General features: G+C 53.1%; 2 protein-coding genes across 6 annotated transcripts; one reads left to right on the top strand and one right to left on the bottom strand.

Annotated features, from left to right (window-relative positions):
- The first annotated feature begins 262 nt into the window (after window positions 1–262).
- Window positions 263–24710, top strand: ARMC7 (armadillo repeat containing 7). 4 transcript variants are annotated; one of them, XM_003913409.4, is made up of 3 exons: window positions 263–711; window positions 795–938; window positions 23075–24710. In XM_003913409.4, exons 1-3 carry the CDS (start codon window positions 621–623, stop codon window positions 23434–23436), a joined length of 597 nt encoding a protein of 198 aa, XP_003913458.1. In that variant the 5' UTR covers window positions 263–620; the 3' UTR covers window positions 23437–24710. The 4 variants fall into 4 exon arrangements, with proteins under 4 accessions (XP_003913458.1, XP_017806451.1, XP_021783633.1 ...); XM_017950962.3 differs by lacking the exon at window positions 23075–24710 and adding an exon at window positions 4695–5228; XM_021927941.1 differs by lacking the exon at window positions 23075–24710 and adding an exon at window positions 4150–4774.
- NT5C (5', 3'-nucleotidase, cytosolic) lies at window positions 24706–26666 on the bottom strand. 2 transcript variants are annotated; one of them, XM_003913408.5, is made up of 5 exons: window positions 26019–26654; window positions 25651–25751; window positions 25516–25576; window positions 25222–25336; window positions 24706–25114 (listed from the first exon to the last, which is right to left on the bottom strand). In XM_003913408.5, the coding sequence occupies exons 1-5, from the start codon at window positions 26190–26192 to the stop codon at window positions 24960–24962; spliced, it is 606 nt and encodes a 201-aa protein (XP_003913457.1). In that variant the 5' UTR covers window positions 26193–26654; the 3' UTR covers window positions 24706–24959. The 2 variants fall into 2 exon arrangements, with proteins under 2 accessions (XP_003913457.1, XP_009189482.1); XM_009191218.4 differs by lacking the exon at window positions 25222–25336 and having other exon boundaries at window positions 25524–25576; window positions 26019–26666.
- Between the last annotated feature and the right edge of the window lie 387 nt (window positions 26667–27053).

The raw sequence follows: 27053 nt of genomic DNA on the forward strand, positions 1-27053 counted from the left end.
GGGGCGGCAAGTGGGTTTCTTTCTTGCGTTCAGATTTTGCAATAATTTGCAGCTGGACATGGGATATGGGAGACAAGGCTGCTCCTCGCAGTACACCCACCCACACCCACACCTCCCTCGGCAAAGCGTGTCGCAGCGTGTTCCAGCGCAGGCTAAAGAGCTTCCGCGTCCAGAAAACCGAAAGCGCACCGCGCACGCGCGCCAAGGAGTTCGGCGACAGCCCCGCCCCTCGCCTGCCTCGTCCCGCCCCTTCCGCGCCTTGGAGGGTGGGGACAGCGCGGCTTCCGCCGGGAGCCTGGAACCGAGCCCGGCAGCCGGGGGCTGGGCGCCGGTACCTACTCCGCCAGCCCCAACCCGCAGACGGTTCCCTGTCTCCCGCGCCCCAATTTCGATTTTCAGACCCAACTCCTACAGGATTCCGAGACCCCGGCCCATCTCCCCACATTCCATTTCCAGCTGCAAATTACTGCAGAGTCTGAACCCAAGAAAGAAACCCGTTTGCCGTCCCCGCGTCTTCCCTCGCCAGACAGGTGGAGAGTGGGTGAGGGTCTTGCTCGGCTTTCCCCCTGCACCTTTCCCACCCTCCCGCCAGTCCCTGGGGGTCCTCCGTCACGCTGGCCATGGCCCAGAAGCCGAAGGTGGACCCCCACGTCGGGCGTTTGGGATACCTGCAGGCGCTGGTCACGGAATTCCAGGAGACCCAGAGCCAAGGTGAGAGCCACGGTGGGACCAGGTGGCAGGGTCGGCTGTGACCGCCGCCCGGACCTGGCTCCAGTGCCGCTTTCCCGTTGCAGACGCCAAGGAGCAAGTCCTCGCCAACCTCGCCAACTTCGCTTATGACCCCAGCAACTACGAGTATCTGCGGCAGCTGCAGGTCCTGGATTTATTTCTCGATTCGCTGTCGGAGGAGAACGAGACCCTGGTGGAGTTTGCTATTGGTAAGGGCTGGGCCCGTTCGCTAGATGCCTAAATGGGCCGGGGTGAGATAAGTGAGTTAGAAGTGAGTCCTTGGGGCCTGGCGTGGTGGCTCACACATGTAATCCCAGCACTTTGGGAAGCCGAGGCGGGTGGATCACCTGAGGTCAGGAGTTCGAGACCAGCCTGGCCAACATGGCAAAACCTCGTCTCTACTAAAAGTACAAAAATTAGCTGGGCATGGTGGTGAGTGCCTGTAATCCCAGCTAAGCGGGAGCAAAAATTAGCCGCACACAGTGGTGTGCACCTGTAGGCCCAGCTACCCTGGAGGCCGAAGCAGGAGGATTGCTTGAGTCCGGGAGGCAGAGGCCAAAGTGAGCTGAGACTGTGCCACTGCACTCCAGCCTGGGCGACGGAGTGAGACCATGTCTCAAAAAAAGATGTTTTAAAAAGAGCAGTTTTGTAGCCAGGCGCGGTGGCACACGCCTGTAATCCCAGCACTTGGGAGCCCGAGGCAGGCGGATCACCTGAGATCAGGAGTTCGAGACCAGTCTGGCCAACATGATGAAACCCCGTCTCTAACTAAAAATACAAAAATTAGCCGGGCGTGGCGGGCGCCTGTAATCCCAGCTACTTGGGAGGCTGAGGCAGGAGAATCACTTGAACCCGGTAGGCGGAGGTTGCTGTGAGCCAAGATGGCGCCACTGCACCCCAGCCTGGGCAACAGCGAGACTCCGTCTCAAAAAAAAAAAAAAAAAAAAAATTTCAGGTGGGTGAGGTGGCTCACACCTGTAATGTCAGCACTTTGGGCGGCCGAAGCAGGCAGATCACTTGAGTCCCGGAGTTCAAGACCAGCCTGGCAAAAGCCCACCTCTGCTAAAAAAAAAAAAAAAAAAAAAAAAATTAGTCTGGCGTGGTGTCCCAGCTACTCAGGAGGCTGAGGTGGGAGGATTGCTTGAGCCTGTGAGGACGAGGCTGCAGTGAGCTGGGATTGGGCCACTGTACTCCAGCCTGGGTGACAGAACGAGAATCTGTCTTAGAAACAAAAGTAACTCATATTTAGTGTTTTCATATCAGGAGAAGCAGAGATGGCTTGCAGTCTGTAACTTACGGCTTCTTTTGTAGTTATGATCTTAAGACCTATTGATTTATTCACTGGGCAGATATTTACTGGGCATGTACCGTATATGTAAACTACTGCTCTAAATGCTGGAGTATGGTGAACAAGTTAGGGAAAGTGTTTGCCCCTCAGGAGCTTACATTCTAGTAGGGGGGACAGGTGGTTAGCAAACAAAAAAGATGATGCTCAGCAGCAAATAAATGGGGTGATGAGAGACAGCAGTAGAAGGTGGTGGTTACTTCCGTTTTGGCCATCATGAGAAAGGCATTTTAGCAGGGACACAGCATGGGCAAAGGCCTTAAAACAGGAAGGAGCCAGAAGGAAGATGAATGTGGCAGGATCGTTATAGTGAAGTGGAGAATGGCACAAAAAGAGGATAGAGAGTTAAGCGGCACCAGAGCTTGCCGGAGCTTAGATCTAGGCCGTGGGAAATAGTTTGAAGCAGACAAAATTTTGAGAACAAACAAAAATCCCTTTTTCAAGCCATGCACAGTGCTCATCTGTAGCCCCAGATACTCAGGAGGATCGCTTGAGCCCAGGAGTTTGAGGCTGTAGTGTGCTACGATTGCATGATTGCACCTGTAAATAGCCACTGCACTCCAGCCTGGGCAACACGCGCGTGATCACCTGGCTGAAGTCTTGTCAGGCTTCTCCACTGTAAAATTACTCTTTCTTTCCCCTCTTTACGTATTATGTATTATACCCATTGGAAGGAAGTCACTACATAAATTATCTTAAATCTTTTTCTTTTTTTTGAGATAGGGTCTCACTGTGTCACTTAGGCTGGAGTACAGTGGTGTGATCATAGCTCACCATAAATTTAAACTTCTGGGCTCAAGCAGTCTTCCTGCCTTAGCCTCCCGAGTAGCTGTGACTACAGGTGGACACCACTATGCCCGGCTTTTTTTTGTTTTTAATTTGTTTTCGAGAGGATCTCACTGTGTTGCCCAGACTGGTCTCGAACTCGGCTTTTTTTTTTTTTTTTTTTTAATTTGTTGTCGACACACGGTCTCACTGTGTTGCCCAGAATGGTCTTGAACTCCTGGCCCCAAGAGATAAATCTCTTGTAATCCTAAACAGACCCTCATTTCATAACACTGATTCTTGAAGGCCCCAACTAGGAATGCAAATGTTCCCCCTTCCGGTTTGTCTCATTGCCTCTTTGTGGTTTGTTTCTTTATCCCCTTTATTTCCTATAATCTAGAAATTGGGTTGAAAGTCTTGATAGGATCAAGTAACACATTTTATTTTATTTTATTTTATTTTATTTTATTTTATTTTATTTTATTTTTTGAGATGGAGTCTTGCTCTGTCACCCAGGCTGGAATGTGGTGGTGTGATCTCAGCTCACTGCAACCTCTGCCTCCTGGGTTCAAGCAATTCTCCTGCTTCAACCTCCCGAGCAGGTGGGATTACAGGCGCCCGCCACCATGCCTGGCTAATTTTTGTGTTTTTAGTAGAGATGGGGTTTCACCATGTTGGCCAGGCTGGCCTCAAACTCCTGACCTCAGGTGATCCGCCCGCCTCAGCCTCCCAAAGTGCTGGGGTTACAGTCGTGAGCCACCACGCCTGGCCCAAGTAACACATTTTAAAAAATACATTATTATAAGTGTGATTCAAATTTTTCAAAGACCGCCCAGGTCTCCTCTAAAGAGGAGAGGAGAGGAGGTTCCTGGGACTAGACTACAAATGAGGGTCTTCTCTCCATGAGGGGGCTCCAGCACATGTGTGAGCAGATTCACACCCCCACAGACAGCTGCCCCTTGGCCACTCCCTGGGTTTGGAAGTGCACACACCAACGGTGGCATTCACCCCTGGGAGTCAGGATCCAGGAAAGAGGCCCATGCGGCCGTGGGAGCAGGTTTAGGGCCTGGAGCTCCAGGTACAGGGGAAGGGCGGCCCTGGGCTTTGGGTGAGTTCCCTGGACTTACTGCCCTGCAGAGGACCAGAGTGGGGCCTGCTAAAGCCAAGCCAGCGCAGGAGCCCTAGTTGCCCAGGTCCCCGAGTGATGCCAGCTCCTCTAGAAGATTATTATGCCAAACAAATATTCTAAAAAGTTGGTCTCTAAAATGTCCTCTGTCCCCTCCCTTTTCATGCCTCTGCCCCACACACAGCTGCTGCTTTCTGAATGGTGACTGTGGCCCCTGCAGATGCATGTGGCTAAACCTCCACCAGGGGGCGACAGAGCCCCTTCAAATCAAGCCGCTGACCCTGGAGAAAAATTGGCGGAAGTCACAGAGCAGTCCCCACAAAAAATGTTTACCAAGTGGGGTCTTTCCTGCTGGCGTTTCCTCAGGGTCAGGAAGCAACTTTCCCAGGACAGGGGTACCCTGAGGTCCGGGTCCACTGAGCTATGGGGGCGGCATGGGCCTGGCCTGGGTTCTTGCCACCCTGGGCAGCTTCCCCGCGTGGGTGACTGAGCCCCAGCATCTCCACTTCTCAGCTGATTCCTAGCTGACTCCCGTCCCTTCTCCGAGCGTGGTTTCCTCACCTGCCTTGCCTGCCTCGCAGGTGGTTGTGGGAGCAGAAGTGTGGGTGTGTGTGTGTCTGTGCATCTGCGTCTCTGTGCAGTTACTTTATCTAGAATTGTTGGGATCATTATCACCAGTTTTACTTTTCCCAACCGTTTTTTCCTCCTTTTTTTCTCTTCTTCTGCCAGAGCAAGCCCCGCCCCGCCCCAAGCACGGTAGCTTTCTCAGCATGGAATCCCTCCGTGGGACCCTCTGCAGATGAAATTTCTCGTATATTTATTATGCATAACTGAGAAGGAGAGCCCCCGCGTATTTTCTTACTGGCGTCGTTTCCCTTTCTCTTAGTGTCTCTGCTTGGGGATCCCCGACAGGCACTTATTCTGCTGTTTCCGGAGAAGGCTCCATGCTGCGCTTTGGAGCTTTGAGTCTTTTATCCCCTGTGGCAGCCCTGAGATTGTGACCTCCCTGAGCCCGAGCCAGCCTTGCTTCTGTCTGCATGGTTTGAGTGCTTAGGCCTTTTGGCCTAGGGAGGAGGAGAGAAGGGGAAGGAAAAGCAAGGGATCTTCACTTAATAAGTGTGGAGTCCTGGCCATGACTTGGTGCAGCACCCCTGAGCAGGGTTGGTTCAGGTGGCTCACACCTGTAATCCCAGCACTTTGGGAGGCCGAGGCAGGTGGATCACTTAAGGTCAGTTTGAGACCAGCCTGGCCAGCATGGCAAAACCCCGTCTCTACTAAAAATACAAAAATTAACTGAGCATGGTGGCGCGCACCTGTAGTCCCAGCTGCTTGGAAGCTGAGGCAGGAGAGTCACTTGAACCAGGAGACAGAGATTTCAGTGAGCCAAGATCACGCCACTGCACTCCAGCCTGGGTGACAGAGTGAGACTGTCTCTTAGAACCAAAACCCGTGTCTGCCTGGTTGAGCAGGGTGGTTCATACCTGTAATCCCAGCATTCTGGGAGGCTGAAGCAAGAGGATTGCGTGAGTCCCCAGGAGTTCGGGAGGAGCCTGGGCAACATAGCAAAACCCTGTCCCTACAAAAACAAACAAAACAAATGTCTGCTTGTTGGCAAACAGCACAGTGAGTTGGACGAGAGCTGGGCATTGGGGTCAGGCAGGCATCTGGGTGTGGGCTCTTCTCCAATCATCTGTCAGATGGGGACAGTGCCAGCAGCTGCTTCACATCGAGAGAATTGAATGAAGCACTACAGTGCTCTTTTAGGGTCAGCGCAGCCTTCGACAGGATCCCCTTGGTCGCCATCCAAGACAAATGATACCCAAAACCCTTTGAGGGTGAGCAGTCGCCCCTTCTCCCAGGGTGGTGAGGTGGGGGATGGGATAACGTCTTATCAAGGGAACCACTCATCTGCTCTAGGAATTCTTTTTTTTTTTTTTTTTTTGAGACGGAATCTCGCTCTGCTGCCCAGGCTGGAGTGCAGTGGCTGGATCTCAGCTCACTGCAAGCTCCGCCTCCTGGGTTTACGCCATTCTCCTGCCTCAGCCTCCCAAGTAGCTGGGACTACAGGCGCCAGCCACGTCGCCCGGCTATTTTTTTTTTTTTTTTTTTTTGTATTTTTAGTAGAGACGGGGTTTCACCATGTTAACCAGGATGATCTCGATCTCCTGACCTCGTGATCCGCCCGTCTCGGCCTCCCAAAGTGCTGGAATTACAGGCTTGAGCCACCGCACCCAGCCCTGCTCCAGGAATTCTTACCTTCTGGAAAAACATCACGGAATGACAGGAACGCCGATCCTCAGCCTCCCAGAGGGTGCCCAGGCAATGTTAGGTGGGGAGAGCCTGGCTGCTGGCCCGGTACTGTTGTGTCCCCATCACGGATGGCATTAGCTCACACTTGGGGAGCACCCACTGGGTGCCAGGCGCTTGCTTCTTGTGCATTAGAGATAGTACTGAAGTAGATGTGCTTATACTGCCTTCTTTCCAATCAGGACTTTGAGGCTTAGGGAGGTTCCGTGGGCTGGCCAAAGGTTTAAAGAGTACCAGATCTAGGCCGGGCGCAGTGGCTCATGCTTGTAATCCCAGCACTTTGGGAGGCCACGGTGGGCAGATCACCAGAGGTCAGGAGTTTGAGACCAGCCTGACCAACATGGAGAAACCCCATCTCTACTAAAAATACAATTAGGGCCGGGCGCGGTGGCTCAAGCCTGTAATCCCAGCACTTTGGGAGGCCGAGACGGGCGGATCACGAGGTCAGGAGATCGAGACCATCCTGGCTAACACGGTGAAACCCCGTCTCTACTAAAAAATACAAAAACCTAGCCGGGCGAGGTGGCGGGCGTCTGTAGTCCCAGCTACTCGGGAGGCTGAGGCAGGAGAATGGCGTGAACCCGGGAGGCGGGGCTTGCAGTGAGCTGAGATCCGGCCACTGCACTCCAGTCTGGGTGACAAAGCGAGACTCTGTCTCAACAACAACAAAAAAATTAAAAAAAAAAAAAAAAAAATACAATTAGCTGGGCGCGGTGGTACGCACCTATAATCCCAGCTACTCGGGAGGCTGAGGCAGGAGAATCGCTTGAACCCAGGAAGCAGGGTTGAGGTGAGCCAAGATCGCACCATTGCACTCCAGCCTGGGCAACAAGAGTGAAACTCCGCCTCAAAAAAATAGAGTACCAGACCTGAGACTTAAACCCAAAGCAGTCAGAATCTACAAGCTATTCCCTTGGCCCTTTTCCTGCCCTTACAGGAGTTCCAATTCCTAGGATTGTGGAGTGAAAGGTAGGAAGGAGTTTACTCCAAATGGCTCATTTTATCAATAAGGAAGCTGTGGTGTAGACAGCTGCCCCTTGTCTGGCTGTCACAGGCCAGGGTGAGAATGCAGGCTTCCTTCCGTCTGTGCCTGCAGCGGCCACACTCACAGGTGCTCTTCCATGCTGGCTTTGCTGTGGCAGCTCCGAGGCCTGCTCTTTGGCCCAGCATTCTGCCTCCTCTCTGAGGGCTGGAAGCTGGATGCTATCCAACCAAATGGATTGGCTCACCCTGCACACTAAGGCCAATTACTGACAAAATTGCAGTGTGAGAAAGTGAGGCTTTGTTTTCTGTTTTTTGTTTGTTTGTTTGTTTTTGAGACAGTCTCACTCCGTTGCCCAGGCTGGAGTGCAATGGCGCGATCTCGTCTCACTGCAACCTCTGCCTACCTGGTTCAAGCAATTCTGCCTTCAGCCTCCTGAGTAGCTGGGGTTACAAGCACCTGCCACCACACCTGGCTAATTTTTGTATGTTTAGTAGAGATGGGGTTTCGACATGTTGGCCAGGCTGGTCTCGAACTCGTGACCTCAGGAGATCCGCCTGCCTTGGCCTCCCAAAGTGCTGGAATTACAGGTGTGAGCCACTGTGCCCAGCCCAAAGTGAGGCCTTTATTGTGGGGTGACAAGCAAGAAGAATCCGGCAGCTCATGCTTAAGACCCAAACTCCCAGATGGCTTATGGGTAAGGGTGTTTAAAGGCGGGAGGCAGAGGTTACAGACAAAGTTTTAAATCAACACCAGGAGGCTATATATTGGTTTGGCCTAAGAAGGCAGGATGTCTCCAAGGGATGGGCTCATAGGTGGCTTCAAAGATTTTCTGGTTTGTGATTGGGTAGGGAGGTGAGGCTTTGTCTACAAATTTGGCATCAGCAAAAAAGAATGTTAGCTATGACCTGTGAGCGTGTCCCCCAGGCCCCTCAGGGAGTCTAGAGAGTGGTCAGAGTGCAGTTTTCAGTTCCCCTTATCTGAGGTCTCAGTGCCAGGGGAACTGTTTGTTGGGGGTCCAGGTTTCTGAAAAGCAACTCAAGGACAGATGTTAAGATGTTATCTTTAGGCTGGGCGCAGATGCTCACGCCTGTAATCCCAGCACTTTGGGAGGCTGAGGCGGGTGGATCACTTGAGCTCAGGAGTTCAAGACCAGCCTGGCCAATATGGTGAAACCCCATCTCTACTAAAAATACAAAATCTAGCCGGGCATGGTGGCAGGAGCCTGTCATCCCAGCTACTCGGGAAGCTGAGGCAGGAGAATCGCTTGAACCCAGGAGGCAGAGGTTACAGTGAGCAAAGATCATGCCACTGCACTACAGCATAGGCGACAGAGCAAGACTGTCTCAAAAACAAACAAACAGATGTTATCTTTAATTTCTGTGGGGGAACCAGACATCCCCTGATTCTGACTTCCTTGGCTATTGTTTTAAGCTAACTGTTACCTTCTTGCTTATCAAGTTGTTCATTTGCTTCTCAGGGCTAGCTAGGTGCCTGGAATTTCATGAAGGGACTCAAGATTTTCCTTTATTTCCATGCTTGGGGGCCTGCAGGCCCCTAGAGAAGCCCCTGCTCTCTCTCGATGTCAGCCAGGGCTTCAGTCTGGCCCTGGCTGCCACCCTGCTGCCACTGCAGTTCCACCCATCAGCGGTGGCAGCGGAACTGCAGTGGCCGCAACCACTCACCAGCAGCAGCCTGGCCTCGCTCACCTTCCTCTCTGGGGGGGGTCTCTCCTGTGGCTTCCTTTCAGTTGCCTGCCGTGGGCACGCCACAGCCGTGAGGAAGGATCTGGTTACAGCGATTGCGGAGAACATGCATGGGTTTTCAAGTCTCTGGCCTCTTGTGGCCTCTCGTGGATTTGCCCATTTAGAGCAATTGTAGAACTAGTTTATTGACCCTTTCCTGTGCTTCTGGCTGCCTTTTCTCCCTAGGGTGCAGGGCTCTTGTTTGGGTGCTGTTGGGATAAAAGCTGCCTCTTCTGGACGCCCACCCAGTGCACACCATGTGCTCACCACACACCCACCTGAACCCGCCCTGCCTACAAGGCCTCTGAATCTGTCATTAACAGCAAGGCGGATGGTTCTAACCCCTTTTTACATATCAGGAACCCCCACCACCAAGTGAGGGCAAGTCCACTGCCTGGAGTTCCCGCTGTTAGTGATGACTGGAGCCAGGATTTCGCCCCTGTCATCCAGGATCCAAATTCCGTGCCCCGGGAACCCAGCTGGCACCAGGCTCAGACTCTAGTCCCTTGTTCTTTTTTTGAGGCAGAGTCTCTGTCACCCAGGCTAGAGTGCAGTGCTCACTGCAACCTCTGCCTTCCGGGTTCGAGCGATTCTCCTGCCTCAGCCTCCTGAGCAGCTGGGATTACAGGTGCATGCCATCACGCCCAGCTGATTTTTTTGTATTTTCAGTAGAGATGGGATTTCACCATATTGGTCAGGCTGGTCTCAAACTCCTGACGTGATGATCCGCCCACCTCGGCCTCCCAAAGTGCTGGGATTACAGGCATGAGCCACCCCGCCCAGCCTCTTCCTTTGTTCTTTGTCTCTATGGCACCTTGCTGCCTCTGCCACATCCCTGAGTGAGTTCTGGTGGGAAGTAATTTCTGCTGCAACTGGTAGTGCCCACAGTCGGGGGCCACATTGTACCAGTGTCACAGAGGAACTGCCACTGGGGCTGGGTGCAGTGGCTCATGCCTGTAATCCTAGCACTTTGGGAGGCTGGGGTCGGAGGATCACTTGAGCCCAGGAGTTTGAGGCCAGCCTGGGAAACATAGTAAGACCCCATCTCTACAAAAAAAAACTATAAAAAATTAATGAGGCATGGTGGCACACGCCTGTAGTCCCAGGTACTTAGGAGGCTGAGGCAGAAGGATCACTGGAGCCCAGAAGGTTGAGCCTGCAGTGAGCCATGATCACAACGCTGCCCTCTAGCCTGGGTGACAGAGCAAGACACTGTCTCCAAAAAAACCACAAACAAAAAAAGAAGGAACAGACATTGGGAGGGAGCCTTGGTAAGGCCAGAGCTGCCCTTGTTTGGGATGTTAGATGGGAGGTGGATGAATTATGGAAACTAGATGTAAAACCAAGATCTCAGTAAATAGTCGTTGAATGAAAGAATTCTGAGTTCAAGTCCTAAATGAAAGCATTGGTAGCCTTTGGAATTCATTTGGGAGTGTCTGCCCACAGCACCATTGACTGACTCTTAGATGTTCTGTATACCTGCACCATCCTAGATGTTGCATGGAGATATGAAGGAATCAGGAAATAATTTTCTGCTTTCATGAAAACTGGTTGAATCCAAGAGAATCATAGATTACTTAGCAGTTTTGTTACTGAAACAGTTTAAAGGTGGGGTGCGGTGGCTCACGCCTGTAATCCCAACACTTTGGGAGGCCGAGGCGGGCGGATCACGAGGTCAGGAGATCGAGACCATCCTGGCTAACACGGTGAAACCCCAGCTCTACTAAAAAATGGAAAAAATTAACCGGTCATGGTGGCGGGCGCCTATAGTCCCAGCTACTTGGGAGGCTGAGGCAGGAGAATGGCGTGAACCCGGGAGGTGGAGGTTGCAGTGAGCCGAGATCGCACCACTGCACTCCAGCCTGGGCGACAGAGTGAAACTCCTCAAAAAAAAGAAAAAAAGTTTTAAGAAGGTGGCCTCCTAGAATTCAGGTCAATCTCTTTCCTGTGTTCTGTTTCCTGCAATACATGTAGCTGCCACCAGATGGTAGTGGTGTTCCGATAAAGGCTGGTAAATGAATCCTCATCAGCCTTTGGAAAACAGTGTTTTGGGCTGGGAACAGTGGCTCATGCCTGTAATCCCAGCACTTTGGGATGCCGAGATGGGTGGATCATTTGAGGTCAGGAGTTTGAGACCAGCCTGACCAACATGGTGAAACCCCGTCTCTACTTAAAATACAGACAAAATTAGCCAGGCGTGGTGGTGCATGCCTGTAATCCCAGCTACTTGGGAGGCTGAGGCAGAATTGCTTGAACTCAGGAGGCGAGGGTTGCAGTGAGCCAGTATCCTACTACTGCACTTGCAGCCTAGGCGACAGAGTGAAGCTCCATCTCAAAAAAGAAAAAAAAGGCCGGGCGCGGTGGCTCACGCCTGTAATCCCAGCACTTTGGGAGGCCGAGGCGGGTGGATCACGAGGTCAGGAGATCGAGACCATCCTGGCTAACACGGTGAAACGCCGGCTCTACCAAAAATACAAAAAATTAGCCGGGCGTGGTGGCGGGCGCCTGTAGTCCCAGCTGCTCAGGAGGCTGAGGCAGGAGAATGGCGTGAACCCGGGAGGCGGAGCTTGCAGGGAGCCGGAATCGGGCCACTGCTCTCCAGCCTGGGCGACGGAGCAAGACTCCGTCTCAAAAAAAAAGAAAGAAAAAGGAAAACAGTATTTTGTAAAGTTGAAGATAGCAGGCGCACCCCATGACCCAGCATTTAAATCCATAGGGCTAGGGTACGTGCACATGCAGTGAAATGCCACCAGCAGCACTGTCTGTAACAGTCCCGAACTGGAGACAGTCAGCAGGAGAATGGATACTGACATCACAGGATATTTTTCTTTTTTTTTTTTTTTTTTGAGACGGAGTCTCGCTCTGTCGCCCAGGGTGTAGTATAATGGTGCGATCTCAGCTCACTGCAACCTCTGCTTCCTGGGTTCAAGTAATTGTCCTGCCTCAGCCTCCCGAGCAGCTGGGACTACAGGTGCCCGCCACCACACCCGGCTAATTTTTGTATTTTTAGTAGAGATGGGGTTTCACCACATTGGCCAGGATGGTCTTGAGCTCCTGACCTTGTGACCCACCCACTTCAGCCTCCCAAAATGCTGGGATTACAGGCGTGAGCCACTGTGTCTGGCCAGATATTTCTACTATTTAGCAACGAAAATGAAATCTACAGTTCCACGCAACAATCTTACAAACATAATATTTAGCAAATGATGCTATACACATAGTAATACTTACAGTGTGATTAGGAAGGTGTGCACCTCTGAGGGAGGGAGAGGATTGGATCAGAAAGGCACATGTGAAGGCTTATGGATCACCTCAGTACTGGCTACGCAGGCACTTGCTTTCTCGTTGATAAACTGCCTGTATGTGCCGGCACTTTTCTGTGTGTGAGGCTGCAGGTCTGGCACTGCCAACCCCTGGCTCTGAGCAGGTGCATGCTCACTCCACATCACCTGTGTGTGCGAGCAAGATGTGCTGATCACATCATTTACTTTCTCTGCCCATTTTACTGGTGAAGAAACCAAGGCTTAGAGAAATTCAGTAGCTGACTCTGGTTGCCTGGTCCTCAGTGGCAGTGCTGGGGTTCTCACTGGGTCTGCCTGACACAGAGCCCTGCTTCCTTTCTGCATTGGGTGGCTGCCCTGTGTCTCCTTCTCTTACTGATCCTGGGCCACACGTCTTTCTGCTTCAGAAGAAGTTCTCCTGCCATCCACATGTAGCGGGATTCCCATCTCAGGAAGGAGGTGACATTGAGATTCTTGCTCCATTAATCTCTCCCTGGATGTCTCCAGCCGCTTTCACCATTTGTTCAGCAGGCTAGATTCAGGCTGTCTCCGACCTACGCAAAGGCCACCTCCCCATATGCCCTGACTCCCAGACCAATTCCCCCTCCCTTTAGTACCAGGCACAAGCAGGGTGCATGTGTGTGCACGCTGTCTATGTTAATACATAACTGGTTCAGGTGGTATGAAATTCAAAGAGTCGTGAACAGTAGCTCTCCCTCAGTAGCTTTTTCCAGAGGCAACCACAAGTATTTGTTTCTGTGTGCTCACCAGGGATATTTTCAGGATTTATAAACAAATATGTATACAGTAAATTTCCTGCATGTTGTACACATGTGGTGGCATGCTGTCTCTATATGCTGTTTTTTTCAAGACAGAGTCTCACACTGTTGCCCAGGCTGGAGTGCAATGGCAGGATCTCGGCTCACTGCAACCTCCACCTCCTGGGTTCAAGCGATTCTCCCGCCTCAGCCTCCCGAGTAGCTGGGATTACAGGTGCCCACCACCACGCCTGGCTAATTTTTTTTTTTTTTTTTTTGAGACGGGAGTCTCACTCTGTTGCCCAGACTAGAGTGCAGTGGCGCAATGTCGGCTCACTGCAAACTCCGCCTCCAGGGTTCACGCCATTCTCCTCCTCAGCCTCCCGAGTAGCTGGGACTACAGGCACCCGCCACCTGGCTCAGTGTTTTTTTTTGTATTTTCAGTAGAGACAGGGTTTCACTGTGTTAGCCGGGATGGTCTCGATCTCCTGACCTCGTGATCCACCTGCCTCAGCCTCCCAAAGTGCTGGGATTACAGGCGTGAGCCACCGCGCCCGGCCACGCCTGGCTAATTTTTTGTATTTTTAATAGAGACGGTGTTTCACTATGTTGGCCAGGCTGGTCTCTAACTCCTAACCTCAGGATCTGCCTACCTCAGCCTCCCAAAGTGCTAGGATTGCATGTATGAGCCACTGCGCCCAGCCTCTGTATCTTTTTTTTTAACTTAGCAACAAATTTTGACACCCTTGCCCTGTTGGTCAGTAAAGAACTGTCTTGTTTAAATGCTGTGTGACAGGCCAGGCACGGTGGCTCACACCTGTAATCCCAACACTGGGGAGCCCTAGGTCGGTGCATCACTTGAGGCCAGGAGTTTGAGACCAGCGTGGCCAACATGGCAAAACCCCATCTCTACTAAAAATACAAAAATTAGCCGGGCGTGGCGGTGCATGCCTGTCCTCCCAGCTACTTGGGGGGCTGAGGCAGAAGAATCGCTTGAACCTGGGAGGGGAATGTTGCAGCGAGCCGAGATCGCGCCACTGCGCTCCACCTTGGGCAACAAAGCACAACTCTGTCTCAAAAAAAAAAAAAATTATGAAAAGCCGCGATGCATAAGTCAAAACTGTATTACAGGGTATTTTCAGAAGTCTCACCTCCATTCGGGTCCCTTCTCCCTTGTTCCCTGTCTCATACTAACCCGTTTCCTTATTACACTTTGGCGTCTTGCAAGGGTGAGTTCATACACGGTGTGTTCCTGTTCACCCTGCCTTCTTACACAAAGGGTGGCTTACTCTGTGTACTGTCTGTCCTTCAGACTTGAAATCGAAGGAGACATTTGCAAGACACTAAAGGAAAGCCCAAGAACAAATAATCCGTTGTGAAGATATATATATATATAATATATAATATAACATATAATATATGTAATATAAAATATATATGTAATGTATAATATATATTATATAATATATAATATAATACTTGTTATGTAATATGTATATATATATATTTTGAGATGAAGTCTTGCTCTTGTCCCACCAGGCTGGAGTGCAGTGGCGCAAGCTTGGCTCGCTGCAACCTCCGCCTCCCGGGTTCAAGCGATTCCCTGCCTCAGCACCCCCGAGTAGCTGGGATTACAGGCCCCTGCCACCATGCCTGGCTAATTTTTTGTATTTTTAGTAGAGACGGAGTTTCACCGTCTTGGCAAGGCTGGTCTAGAGCTCCTGACCTCAGGTGATCCACTGGCCTCGGCCTCCCAATATGCTGGATTACAGGCGTGAGCCACCACGCCCGGCCCCCTGTGAAGACTTTGACCCTGGGTTGATTCATCTCAGCATGGGCGAGTCCCCAGATGTAGCTGTATCTTGAGCTGCCCTCACCGAGGGCCTGCCCAGCCACCAGGTGCCAGGTGCCAGCTAAGCGCTTGTCAGAAGCATCACCTTGTTTTGTTGTTTTGTTTTGTTTTTGAGATGGAGTCTCACCCTGTTGCCCAGGCTGGAGTGCAGTGGCACGATCTGGGCTTACTGCAACTTCCGCCTCCCGAGTTCAAGCCATTCTCCTGCCTCAGCCTCCCAAGTAGCTGGGACTACAGGCGAATGCCACCATGCCCAGCTAATTTTTGTATTTTTAGTAGAGATGCAGTTTCGCCATGTTGGCCAGGGTGGTCTTGAACTCCTGACCTCAGGTGATCCACCCTCGGCCTCCCAAAGTGCTGGGATTACAGGTGTGAGCCACCGTGCTCGACCACCATCACCTCATTTAATCCCTGGGACCATCCTTTGACCTTCCCCTCATGGTCCGGGTTGTTGCTGCCTGCACCAGTGCCCGACATGGCGTGTGAGCTGAGGTCACCCACCTGACCTCCCCGAATCTCTAGCTTTCTCATCTTGCTTTCATGTGGGGTTTCCTCTTTTGCCTCCCTCAGGGTTCTCGTATAGAGTTCCTGTGTTTCCTGAAGTCTCGAAGGCCCAGCCCTTGCTGCTTGTTTTCTCTGTCTTGTCCAGAGCATGTTCATTAGGCAGTCAGAACTTGTTCTGTTTTCTGTTTTATAATTGTTTTTCAGATTGCAGTATGGCGGCGGGGCCCGGTGGCTCATGCCTGTAATCCCAGTTCTTTGGGAGGCTGTGGTGGGTGGATCACGAGGTCAGGAGGTCGAGACCATCCTGGCTAATACAGTGAAACCCCATCTCTACTAAAAATACAAAAAAATTAGCCGGCCGAGGTGGCGGACGCCTGTAGTCCCAGCTACTCGAGAGGTTGAGGCAGGAGAATGGTGTGAACCTGGGAGGCGGAGCTTGCAGTGAACCAAGATGGTACCACTGCACTCTAGCCTGGGCGACAGAGCGAGACTTGGTCTCAAAAAAAAAAAAAAAAAGATTGCAGTATGATCAACAGAATAAAATGCACATATCTTAAGTGCCAGTTTGGTGAATGTTGAAATTCACTGAGCTATGTGTACATCCATGTAAGCAGCTTCTAAACCAAGACATAGAAATTCCCTTCACACCCACGCTGGGTCAGTATCTCCCACTCCAAGGCAACCACTATTCTAACCTCTATCCCCTGGATTTGTTTTGCCTGTTCTTGAACTTCATACAAACAGAATCATGCAGGATCTACTCGTATCTCATTTCTTTCACTCAACATTACGTTTTTCAGATTCATCTAAATGGTTGCAGTATCATCGTCCATTCCTTTGGATGTTTATCCATCTACCTGTAGAGGGAGATTTGAGTTGTTCCTAATTTGGAAGCTTTATGAATGAAGCTGTTAGGATCATGTTCATACAAATATGTACTCATTTCTCACCTAGGAGTGGAGTTGCTCAGTCCTAGGGTAGATGTGCGTTTAACGTCATGAGAAGCTGCCAAATCACTTTCCACGTAGTTACACCAGGTTATGCTATATGCTCCACTTCCTTGCCAACACTTAGTATTGGCCATTTCTTTTGTTTCTGAGATGGAGTCTCTCCCTGTCATCTACGCTGGAGCACAGTTGGCGCCATCGCAGCTGGCTGCAACCTCCGCCTCCTGGGTTCAAGCAATTCTCCCACCTTAGCCTCCCGAGTAGCTGAGGTTGCATGTGTGTGCCACCATGCCTGGCTAATTTTTGTATTTTTAGTAGAGACAGGTTTTTGCCATGTTGGCCGGGCTGGTCTGGAACTCCTGACCTCGAGTAATCCACCCCCCTCGGCCTCCCAAAGTGCTGGGATTACAGGAGTGAGCCGCCATGCCTGTCCCCGGCTTTTTTAATTTTTAAAAGAATATCTGTAGGGATAACAGTTTCCTATTTATTGAACACCTGCCACATGCGAGGCTGCCGATAGAGAGTGAGACAAGGCAGAGTCCCCATTCTCACGGAGTTTATAGTTTAGTGGAGCAACAGCCAATAAACATTTTGACAGATAACTACTGTAATGTCAGTAAGTGTGAGGGAAAGAAGCAAAGCCTGGTGCGGGGGACGTAGTTGGGGGCAGGTTAGGTGGTCACAGAAAGCTCTCAGAGGAGGTGGCATCTTAGCGGGCCTATCTTATTGTATGTACAATCTGGTGTTCTTCTTCCCTCCTTCATCTTAAATTACAGGCATTTTCTAACATGAATTATTCTTTGGAGCCTTTTTTTTTTTTTTTAATTTTTGAGGTGAAGTCTCACTCTGTCACCCGAGCTGGAGTGCAATGGCGCAATCTCGGCTCACTGCAACCTCCACCTCCTGAGTTCAAGCAATTCTCTTGCCTCGGCCTCCTGAGTAGCTGGGACTACAGGGATACACCACCAGGCCCAGGTATTTTTTTTTTTTTCTTAGTAGAGACGGGGTTTCACTATATTGGCTATGTTGGTCTTAACCTTGTGATCCACCCACCTCGGCCTCCCAAAGTACTGGGATGACAGGCATAAGCCACCACACCTGGCCTTTGAAGACTTTTTTTTTTTTTTCTTTTGAGACAGAGTTTCGCTCTGTTGCCCAGGCTGGAGTACAGTGGCGTGATCTCTGCTCACTGCAGGCTCCGCCTCCCGGGTTCAGGCCATTCTCCTGCCTCAGCCTCCCGAGTAGCTGGGACTACAGGCGCCCGCCACCGCGCCTGGCTAATTTTTTGTATTTTTAATAGAGATGGGGTTTCACCGTTTTAGCCAGGGTGGTCTCAATCTCCTGACCTCGTGATCCACCCGCCTCAGCTCCCAGAATACTGGGATTAAAGGCGTGAGCCACCACGCCCAACCTGAAGACATTATTTTTAAGAACTGTAAATATTGCCAAACACAGCAGCTCACGCCTGTCATCCCAGCACTTTGGGAGGCCAAGGCATGAGGTCAGGAGTTCGAGATTAGCCTGGCCAACATGGTGAAACCCCCGTCTCTACTAAAAATACAAAATTAACTGGGCATGGTGGTGCATGCCTGTAATTCCAGCTACTTAGGAGGCTGAGGCAGGAGAATCACTTGAACCCAGGAGGTGGAGGTTTCAGTGAGCCGAGATCGTGTCACTGCACACCAGCATGGGCGACAAGAGCGAGGCTCATACTCAAAAAAAAAAAAAGTGGCTGGGCGCGGTGGCTCAAGCCTGTAATCCCAGCACTTTGGGAGGCCGAGACGGGCGGATCACGAGGTCGGGAGATCGAGACCATCCTGGCTAACACGGTGAAACCCCGTCTCTACTAAAAAAATACAAAAAACTAGCCGGACGAGGTGGCGGGCGCCTGTAGTCCCAGCTACTCGGGAGGCTGAGGCAGGAGAATGGCGTGAACCCGGGAGGCGGAGCTTGCAGTGAGCTGAGATCCGGCCACTGCACTCCAGCCTGGGCGACAAAGGGGGCACCCCCTTCCAAAAAAAAAAAAAAAAAAAGTACTCTATACTGCTTCATCATATACATGTTCCATAATTTAGCCATCTGACTATTACCGAGCATTCTAAGAAGCTCCCAGTTTCCCCGTTGCTCTTTTTCCATGGCCTTCCTCAGTTCTTCAGGGCAGGTTCACACAGGGAGACCCAGGGAGAAGCTCAAAGCAGCTGTGGCTGTGGCCTCTTGTGGGTCCTCTGGCGCCATCTCGGCTCATCTTTCTGCTCCAGGTCAGCCTACCTGCCCTGAAGCTCTCTGCCCTTTTCTTTTCTGGCCCTCACCCCCTTCTTCATCTCTAAGGGACACTGCCCATCAGGCAGAGGGACTTCAGGAAGGTCCCTGCTACTGTGGAGGGTGCCCAAGCAGCTGGTGAGCTCCGGCAGGCCCCCGGCCCATCCTTGGAGACTCCCGGGCCTCTGCGTGGGGAGGGAGGGGAGAGAGTGGCTTTCCTGAGGCCGCCTCCTGCCCCCACCCTCTGGTTTTCTGCAGTCTGGGTGGCCGTGTCCTGCCCAGGTGCACCTGGGTGTGGTGATGACTCAGCTGGCAGGCCGTGACTTGGGCTTCATCTTATCACACTTTACACAGAGAGAAATCCCATCACCCCACCCGCAGTCCAGTGTGCACAGGAGGCTGCTCCCCTGTCAGCTCGGGAGACATGCCGCGGGTGTGTCTGAGCAGCTGAGTCCAACCATAGCACTTCCACTGCCCCTGCTCCGGACTGAACCTGGCATCTGCCCAAGGCTGGATGAGCTGTCCTTACTGCTTCCGGAGGGCTGCCATTTCCCTTGGGAGGGGCAGAAGGCTCCCCCGCTTTAGCGTTGTGGGCAGCTCACTCAGCCTCTCATGGCCTTGACTTCTCCCACGGAAATGGGGGTGATGATAGCACTTGTTTCTAGGGTTCAGTCATGTGTCCAGTGCGTGCTCAGTGAAGTGTCCACAGTTCCAGGAGCTTGAGCCCTGCCTTACAGCTCCTGGCGGAAGGACAGAAGGCAGCCATGCTAGGGGCCACCCTGTGCTTTAGGAAGTGCTGAGGTGGGACTGGCAAGGGAGGCTCCAAGGGCCCCATGGGGAGAGGCTCTCGGTCAGTGCCTAGTTGCCCTCTGCCGCTGCTCCTCTTTCTCAGGACTCCAGAGAGGCCAAAGAGCCCCCTCGGTCTCTCAGACATGTCCTGCCTGTGAGCTGCAGCCCAGATCTAAGAACTACAGAAGTCCAGGGTGGGCGGGATGTCAGGGAGCCATCCTGTCCAGCCCCCTGACCATCCATGGTTCTTTCAACCCTTCCCCCCCCGGGTCAGTGCTTAAAGAACTGGGTGACGAAGGGCCACCCCGACATGGCAGAGCGTCTAGTCTGGTATCCCAGGAAGACGCAACTCACAAGGAGAGCCGTGGAGGGCTTGTTAGCAGCAAGAGGGTGTCAGCGTGTGACAGCTGGGGGCTGAAGGGTCTCAGGGATGGACTGAGGTTGGCGACTGCAGTGAGTGCCAGGGAGAGGGAAGAACAGACAGGACAGCTCAGGGGTAAGGAGCACACGGGGGTCTGGAATTTACTCTACATGCAGTGGGATCCTGTAATAATGTTCCTCCAGCTGGGCGTGGTGACTCACGCCTGTAATCCCAGCACTTTGGGAGGCCAAGATGGGTGGATCACCTGAGGTCAAGAGTTTAAGATCAGCTGGCTAACATGGTGAAACCCTGTCTCTACTAAAACTACAAAAAAAAGAGTCGGGCGTGGTGGCATGTGCCTGTAATCCCAGCTACTTGGGAGGCTGAGGCAGGAGAATCACTTGAACCTGTGAGGTGGAGGTTGCAGTGAGCCAAGATCGCGCCATTGCACTCCAGCCTGGGCAACTGAGCGAGACTCCGTCTCAAAAAGAAAAAAAAGTTTCCCCAAAGCAGGACCAGTCTGACCCAGGTGCTGCTCGGGAGCAGGCAGCAGAGTGAAACCTTGGCAGGCTCCTGCCCCCGTCAGTGGAGGAGGGTCCTTGGCAGGGGCACCATGGGCACCTGTCCCTCCGGCTGGGGAAGATGTCTTAGTGGGGCTTCAGGTTCAGGTAAATCTTTGTTAGTTTCCAGAAAAACAGGGCAAGTGGGTGGAGCTGTGGTCTTCACTCCTGATTGGTCACTCAGGACACTGGGCATGTTTTGCAAATGAGCTGAGAGGTGGCTTCCTCCACTGAGCAGGAACCAAAGGGAGGGGTACTGTGATGACAGGAAGCTGCGTTAGGATGCACGGAAAGTCATCTTCCCGCAGTGAGCAGCGGTGCTGAGCGGAGTGACCTCCAAAACAAGGTAGCATCTGTCCCCAAGGCCAAGAGGTCATTACACTGAGGGGGCCTGACCTGAGGGAATGGGGGTGGGATTCCGGCCACACTACCTGAGCACATGAGTTCTTTGATGCAGAACCAACCACTGATGTCTCACTGTTGCCTTTTCTGTTTTCCTCCAGAATCCTAGTAACGGTGACATGCAAATAACTTTAAAATGCTCTAATCTCTTAATTACAGTACATAAGTCAAATGGTACACTCCTTACCATTAATCTACAATGATTGCATAGCCATGAATGTGCATTTATTGGCATGGAAAGATGTTCACAATACATTGTTTTTGGGGTTTTTTTGTTTTGTTTTGTTTTTGAGATGGATTTCACTCGTTTGCTCAGGCTGGAGTGCAATGGCACAATCTTGGCTCACTGCAACCTCAGCCTCCTGGGTTCAAGCGATTCTCCTGCCTCAGCCTCCCTAGTAGCTAGGACTATAGGTGGGCTCCATCATGCCCCGCTAATCACAATATATTGTTAAATGTAAAAAGCTGGGGCGGGCACAGTGGCTCATGCCTATAGTCCCAGCACTTTGGGAGGCCGAGGCGGGTGAATCACCTGAGGTCAGGAGTTCGAGACCAGCCTGGCCAACATGGTGAAACCCCGTCTCTACTAAAACTACAAAAATTTAGCCGGGCGTGGTGGCACATGCCTGTTATCCCAGCTACTTGGGAGGCTGAGGCAGGAGAATCACTTGAACCCAGGAGGTGGAGGTTGCAGTGAGCCGAGATCACGCCACTGCACTCCAGCCTGCGTGACAGAGCAAAACTCTGTCTCAAAAAAATTAAATAAATAAATAAAATAAAAGCTGGCGTAAACCATGCACAGTGGTACATGCCTGTAGTCTTAACTCCCAGGGAGGCTGAGGCAGAAGTATGACTTGAAGCCAGAAGTTAAGACCAGACTGGACAACATAGGGAGACCCGACCCCATCTCAGAAAACTGATCAAGCAGCAAGCAGAGTATCCCATTTTTACTAAATACTTACATGTATTCACATATTTCAAATTGTGGGATGAAAAACCAATGTTCAGTCAGCCGCCTGACATTTGAGACATACTATTGCTCTGTCGCACAGGCTGGAATGCAGTGGTGCCATCTCAGCAACCTCCACCTACTGGGTTAAGCTATTCTGCCTCAGCTTCCCAAGTAGCTGGGATTATAAACATACGCCACCAGGCCCAGCTAATTTTTGCATTTTTAGTAGAGATGGGGTTTTACCATGTTGGCCAGGCTGGTCTGGAACTCCTGACCTCAGGGTGATCCATCCACCTCGGCCTCCCAAAAGTGCTGGGATTATAGGCGTGAGCCTATAATTTGTTTGTTTGTTTTTGAGCCATTTGTTTGTTTTTGAGACAGAGTCTCACTCTGTCGCCCAGGTTGGAGTGCAGTGGTGTGATCATGGCTTACTGTAGCTCCACCTCCTGGGTTCAGACAGTCCTCCCACCTCAGCCACTCAAGTAGCTGGGGCTACAGGCATGTACCGCCACGCCTGGCTAATTTTGTGTGTTTTTGTAGAGCCAGAGTTTTGCCATGTCGCCCAGGCTGGTCTTGAATTCCTGGGCTCAAGGGATCCTCCTGCCTTGGCCTCCTAAAGCACTGGAATTACAGGTGTGAGCCACTGTGCCCAGCCCATTCTAGTATTTTTACCAGTTTTATTGCTATATTATGGACATAATAAACTGTACATATTTAAAGGGTACAATTTGATAAATTTTGGTGTAAGTGTATACCCATGAAACCATCATCTTATATGTTTATAATTTTTATAAATTGTTCTAAGGTGATGATACATTATAGGTTTTTAGTTTATTTTTTTGAGATAGGGTCTCGCTCTGTTGCCCAGGCCGGAGTGCAATGGTGCAATCTCGGCTTACTGCATCCTCCGCCTCCCAGATTCAAGCGATTCTCCTGCCTCAGCCTCACAAGTAGCTGGGATTACAGGCACCTGCCACGCCCGACTGATTTTTGTATTTTTAGTGGAGACAGAGTTTCACCATGTTGGCCAGGCTGGTCTCGAACTCCTGACCTCAGGTGATCCACCCACCTCAGCCTCCCAAAGTGCTGGGATTACAGGCGTGAGCCACTGTGCCTGGGCCGGCCTTGTTTTAGGTTTTTACATTAAAGGGAAAAAAGAAAGCGTATCAGCCATTGAACTGGCTGAACCGAGAGGGAAAGGGATTTGTGCGCACCTCTGGAAGGCTGGGCTGTGGCCGACGGGAGCAGGCAGGCCTTTCTAGAACCGAGAAGGCAGGAGCCGGAATGGGCTTTGGATCGCTTGTGCTGGGACCAGCTTCTCAGCCTGGGCCCTCCCTGGGATTCATGAGCTGGGGAGCTGGCAGGAGGCCCGGGGCTACAGCATCCAGATTGTTCCTTGGTCTCCCACAGGAGGCCTGTGCAACCTGTGCCCAGACCAGGCCAACAAGGAGCACATCCTGCAGGCAGGAGGCGTCCCACTCATCATCAACTGCCTGTCCAGCCCCAACGAGGAGACGGTGCTGTCTGCCATTACCACGCTCATGCACCTGAGCCCGCCGGGCCACAGCTTTCCCCCGGAGCTGACTGCCGCGCCCGTGGTGCAGTGCATGCTTCGCTTCTCCCTCTCGGCCAGTGCCAGGCTCCGGAACCTGGCGCAGATCTTCCTGGAGGACTTCTGCTCCCCACGCCAGGTGGCCGAGGCCCGCAGCCGGCAGGCGCACTCTGCCCTGGGTATCCCACTGCCGAGGAGCATGGCCCCACGGCAGCGCTGATCCACGGGGACCGTGAGACTGTAGCACCCCTACTGCTGGAGACCACGGTCCTGATGTGGACGCAGGGAACGGGGGGAGCATATGCTGCCCCACTGGTGCCTTTTCAGCCATTTGAAAGGCAGGTTCTTTCAGCAGGACAGGCATTTACACTGTGATGAAACGCCGTCAGGAGTGAGGAAGCCAGACTCGAGGCACGCGGAGATCAAACTGGAGCTGCTTTCATAGGCCGGCACTCTCTACCCTACGTCTGGTGCCACCACTGCCAGGCTCAGGCCCTGGTGTAAGAAGTGGCCAAGTGCCTGGACCCAGAGGCTTAGCAGTACAGTGTTCTCAAGAGCTGGGACTGAGGCTTAGGAGAGCTGCCTTTGCTGCGGGAAATCAGGGATTATCCCTTAACAGAAGTGGCTGGAGTAGTTTTCAGGGATAGGAATGAGATGCCTCATGGTAAAAGATGTGGTGCCCCCTCCGGGGCTGTGGAGGATGGATACCTCCCCCAGGGGCTCCCCAAGCTGGGCATTTGGGCCTGGTGGATGCCAACCTGGATAACCTGTGGCCCAGCATTGACTGTCCACCCAGCCCTGCTATCTGCTAGGCACCATGATTCCAAGATGAAGATATGGTCCCTGCCCTTGAGTGACAGCCCAGTGACTTAATGTGGCCATTGGGCATCAAGCACAAGGCCATGCAGGTGATGAGATGTCGGAGTAGAGGCGCCAGCCCTGGGAACTGCATCTTCTCCCCTTGCCACCCCACGGCCCCAGCTGAAGGCTTTGGCCCTCCTCCTCCCCCCTCACCACTCCATGGCCCCAGCTGAAAGCTTTGGCCCTCCTCCTCCCCCCTCACCACTCCACCGCCCCAGCTGAAAGCTTTGGCCCTCCTCCTTTGCCGTCACACTCAGTGATGGGGAGCCCTACCCCAGAAGTGTATCTCATGAGGGACGCAGTGAAAATGGTGCTCAAGGGAGACAGGAAGAGACAGCAACATAAAGGATGTGGCTCCATGTCCACGGCGCCACCTGGTCAACAGAAGGTGCGTGGGAGCTGATGGGAAGTTGCTCAGGGAAAATGGGGGGTCCTTGCCTCTTGTGTACCTCCTCAAGGCTGACCCCTTACATGGCCCAGGAATGGCAGGTGCTACAAGAATGATACCCACATGGGCATGGAAATGGGGCAGATTCAGGGACCACTGGGCTCAGAGGGGAGGGAAGGGCTCATCAGCACCCACCCAGGGAGCCTGTCCCTTTATGTTCCCAAATAAAGGGTCCTAGAAGACCAGAAAGCCAAGGTCTTTTATTAAAGAGTTCCAACTGGTTTTCCCACTATTTCCACGCAAGCCAGGGGCCAGCGGCAGCCTCTCGGAAGGTACCGGGTGGCTGGGCCTGGGGCCTGGCAGCACAGCGCTTAACGGTATCTGCCTGCTCCACTCCACAGGGCCAGAGGCACCAGCACGATGCCGCCCTGACTCGGCTCTGTGGTGGCCCCTGCCCGCCCTTCAGCGCCAGCTGCTGCCCGCGGCATCCCCGCTCATTCCCGCTGCGCGGCTCCTCGCTTGCTGTCTAAGATCTCCCTCCAGTTGTCACTCCAGGAGAGCAACCGTCTCTTTGTCGGGGGCAGGACCAGGTGCCGATTGTGACAGCAGGTGAACAAGATGTGCTCCCAGCGCGGGGTCTCCTCGTCGCCTGGGACAAGAAAGGCAGCGCTGACATCTGTAATGGGCATGATTACTTCCTCTCCCTAATCAGGGCAGGCTAGAGGCCTGGAGGCTGCCAAGGATAACGGATCCAACCTCGAATTGTGTCCTTATCATCAATGAGCAGGTCCCCCAAGACCACCGTCTTGTCCCTTGTCAGGATAATTCGTTCTACGAACTGGGGCCCCAGGTGCTGCTCCACCCAGCGGTACTGTGTAGAAGACACAGGTCTGTGAGTAGGGCCTGATGGGAGCTGGAATTCAGGGACAGGGAGTGGGGTCTAAGCCTTTGAGAGCCCCCCACCCCCGACCTTCTGGGTTTCTGGTGGTTTCTTTTTAAAATCAGGATTTAGGCAGCTCCACGTGCGGAGTAGGGGCGGGGCAGCCACACCTTCTCACCCACACAGTGGTCGTACTTCAGCAGGGGGCTGGTGCAGATGAAGACCTCAGTGCTGCGGAGAAGGTCGCGGTTACCACCGGGAGCCGGGAGCCCGCCCAGGACTCCGCCCGCCCCCACTCTCCTTACTCCGGTAGGTCGTTCATCTCCCGCACAGCGTCCAAGGCCCCCGGGATGGGCTCCAGGTCCAGGAAAAAGCCCGGGGCTTCGTACACACTGGCCACTTTATCCTGAAAGACAAGAGTTCTAGGTCCCGGCTTCTGCCTCCGGCAGATGCAGTTCCCACGAGGACTCGCAGGGAGGCTCCTGGGGGCTCTGGGCCCGGGCTCCGAGCTGCGGAGGGGTCTTTGGTCAGGGGCACGCGCCCAAAGGCTCCTCCCCAGGGTGCGCTGCCCGCGGGTGCCAGGGTAAGGGCTCTGCGCCCTTCACACAGAAGGGGGTGACCCCGGGAACGGAGCGAGCCGGCCCTGCCCGTGTGGGGACCCCGCGCCCCCTACCGCCAGGTCGGGCCGCAGGGCGCGGTACTGCTCGCGGGCCAGGAAGCCGCGGCGCTGCTCCAGCGGCACGTGCGGCTCCTCAGGGAAGCGGCGGCGGAAGCCCCGCAGAAGGCCGGCCTCGAAGTCGGCCAGGACGCCGTCCATGTCCACCAGCACACGCAGGCGCCGCGCCATCGCCGCCGGGCCGGGGCTGCAGGCTCTCGGCGTCTGGGGGGCGCGGGCCCGGCCGGAAGCGCGGGGAGTCGGAGGGGAGCGCTGCTTCCGGAGCCCGGGCGCTGGACGGGGTCCGCTGGGCTGATTTGCATAGAGCCTCCGGGACGCCCCGCCCAGGTCGTAAACCGCTGCGGAAGGCTCTGCGCGAGGCCTTCCTAGGGTTCGGGTGCAGGGACGGCTTTGGGGGGCACTTTTCTGACCCTGCGCTTTCTCGGGACCCAGCCTTTGTCCGCATCAGACGCCCCCCACTTTACAGCAGACGTACCCCCGTTCACCTCACGTTACTAGTAGGGGACCGACCTTCCAGGGGCCCAACAAAGGGTTGATCTGAAATACTAACGAGGAAGTCAAGGGTCCTAAACCTGTGGGGCTAGCTCCACGGTTTTTTTGTTTGTTTTTCTGAGAGGGAGTCTTGCTCTGTCGCCCAGGCCGTATGCGGTGCAACAGTGGCGCGATCTCGGCTCACTGCAGCCTCCGCTTCCCAGGTTCAACCGATTCTCTTGCTTCAGCCTCCCGAGTACTTGGGATTACAGGCACCTGCCACCACGCCTGGCTAATCTTTATTTTTAGTAGAGACGGGGTTTAGCCATGCTGGTCAGGCTGATCTCAAACTCCTGACCTCAAGTGATCCGCCTGCCTCGGCCTCCCAAAGTGCTGGGATTACAGGCGTGAGCCACCGCGCCCGGCCAAACTCTTTTTTTTACCGCAATGCCGTGGTCTCAGTTGGATTGATTTCGTCTGTGAGTGCGGCAGTCTCAGTGGATTGATTTCGTCTGTGAGTGCGGCAGTCTCAGTGGATTGATATCGTCTGTGAGTGGGGCA

This window comes from Papio anubis, unplaced genomic scaffold, assembly GCF_008728515.1.
Source record: "Papio anubis isolate 15944 unplaced genomic scaffold, Panubis1.0 scaffold278, whole genome shotgun sequence".
NCBI classification, from domain to species: Eukaryota; Metazoa; Chordata; class Mammalia; order Primates; family Cercopithecidae; genus Papio; species Papio anubis.

Bases quoted from the DNA above. Each gene is read 5' to 3' on its own strand.
- NT5C (XM_003913408.5), bottom strand. From the start codon at position 26,192: ATGGCGCGGCGCCTGCGTGTGCTGGTGGACATGGACGGCGTCCTGGCC. The intron at 25,577-25,650 runs GTAAGGAGAGTG...CCTTCTCCGCAG, and splicing joins GAGATGAACGACCTACCGGA to CACTGAGGTCTTCATCTGCA. The intron at 25,115-25,221 runs GTTGGATCCGTT...TTCTTGTCCCAG, and splicing joins TGATAAGGACACAATTCGAG to GCGACGAGGAGACCCCGCGC.
- ARMC7 (XM_003913409.4), top strand. From the start codon at position 621: ATGGCCCAGAAGCCGAAGGTGGACCCCCACGTCGGGCGTTTGGGATAC. The intron at 712-794 runs GTGAGAGCCACG...TTCCCGTTGCAG, and splicing joins CCAGGAGACCCAGAGCCAAG to ACGCCAAGGAGCAAGTCCTC. The intron at 939-23,074 runs GTAAGGGCTGGG...GGTCTCCCACAG, and splicing joins CCTGGTGGAGTTTGCTATTG to GAGGCCTGTGCAACCTGTGC.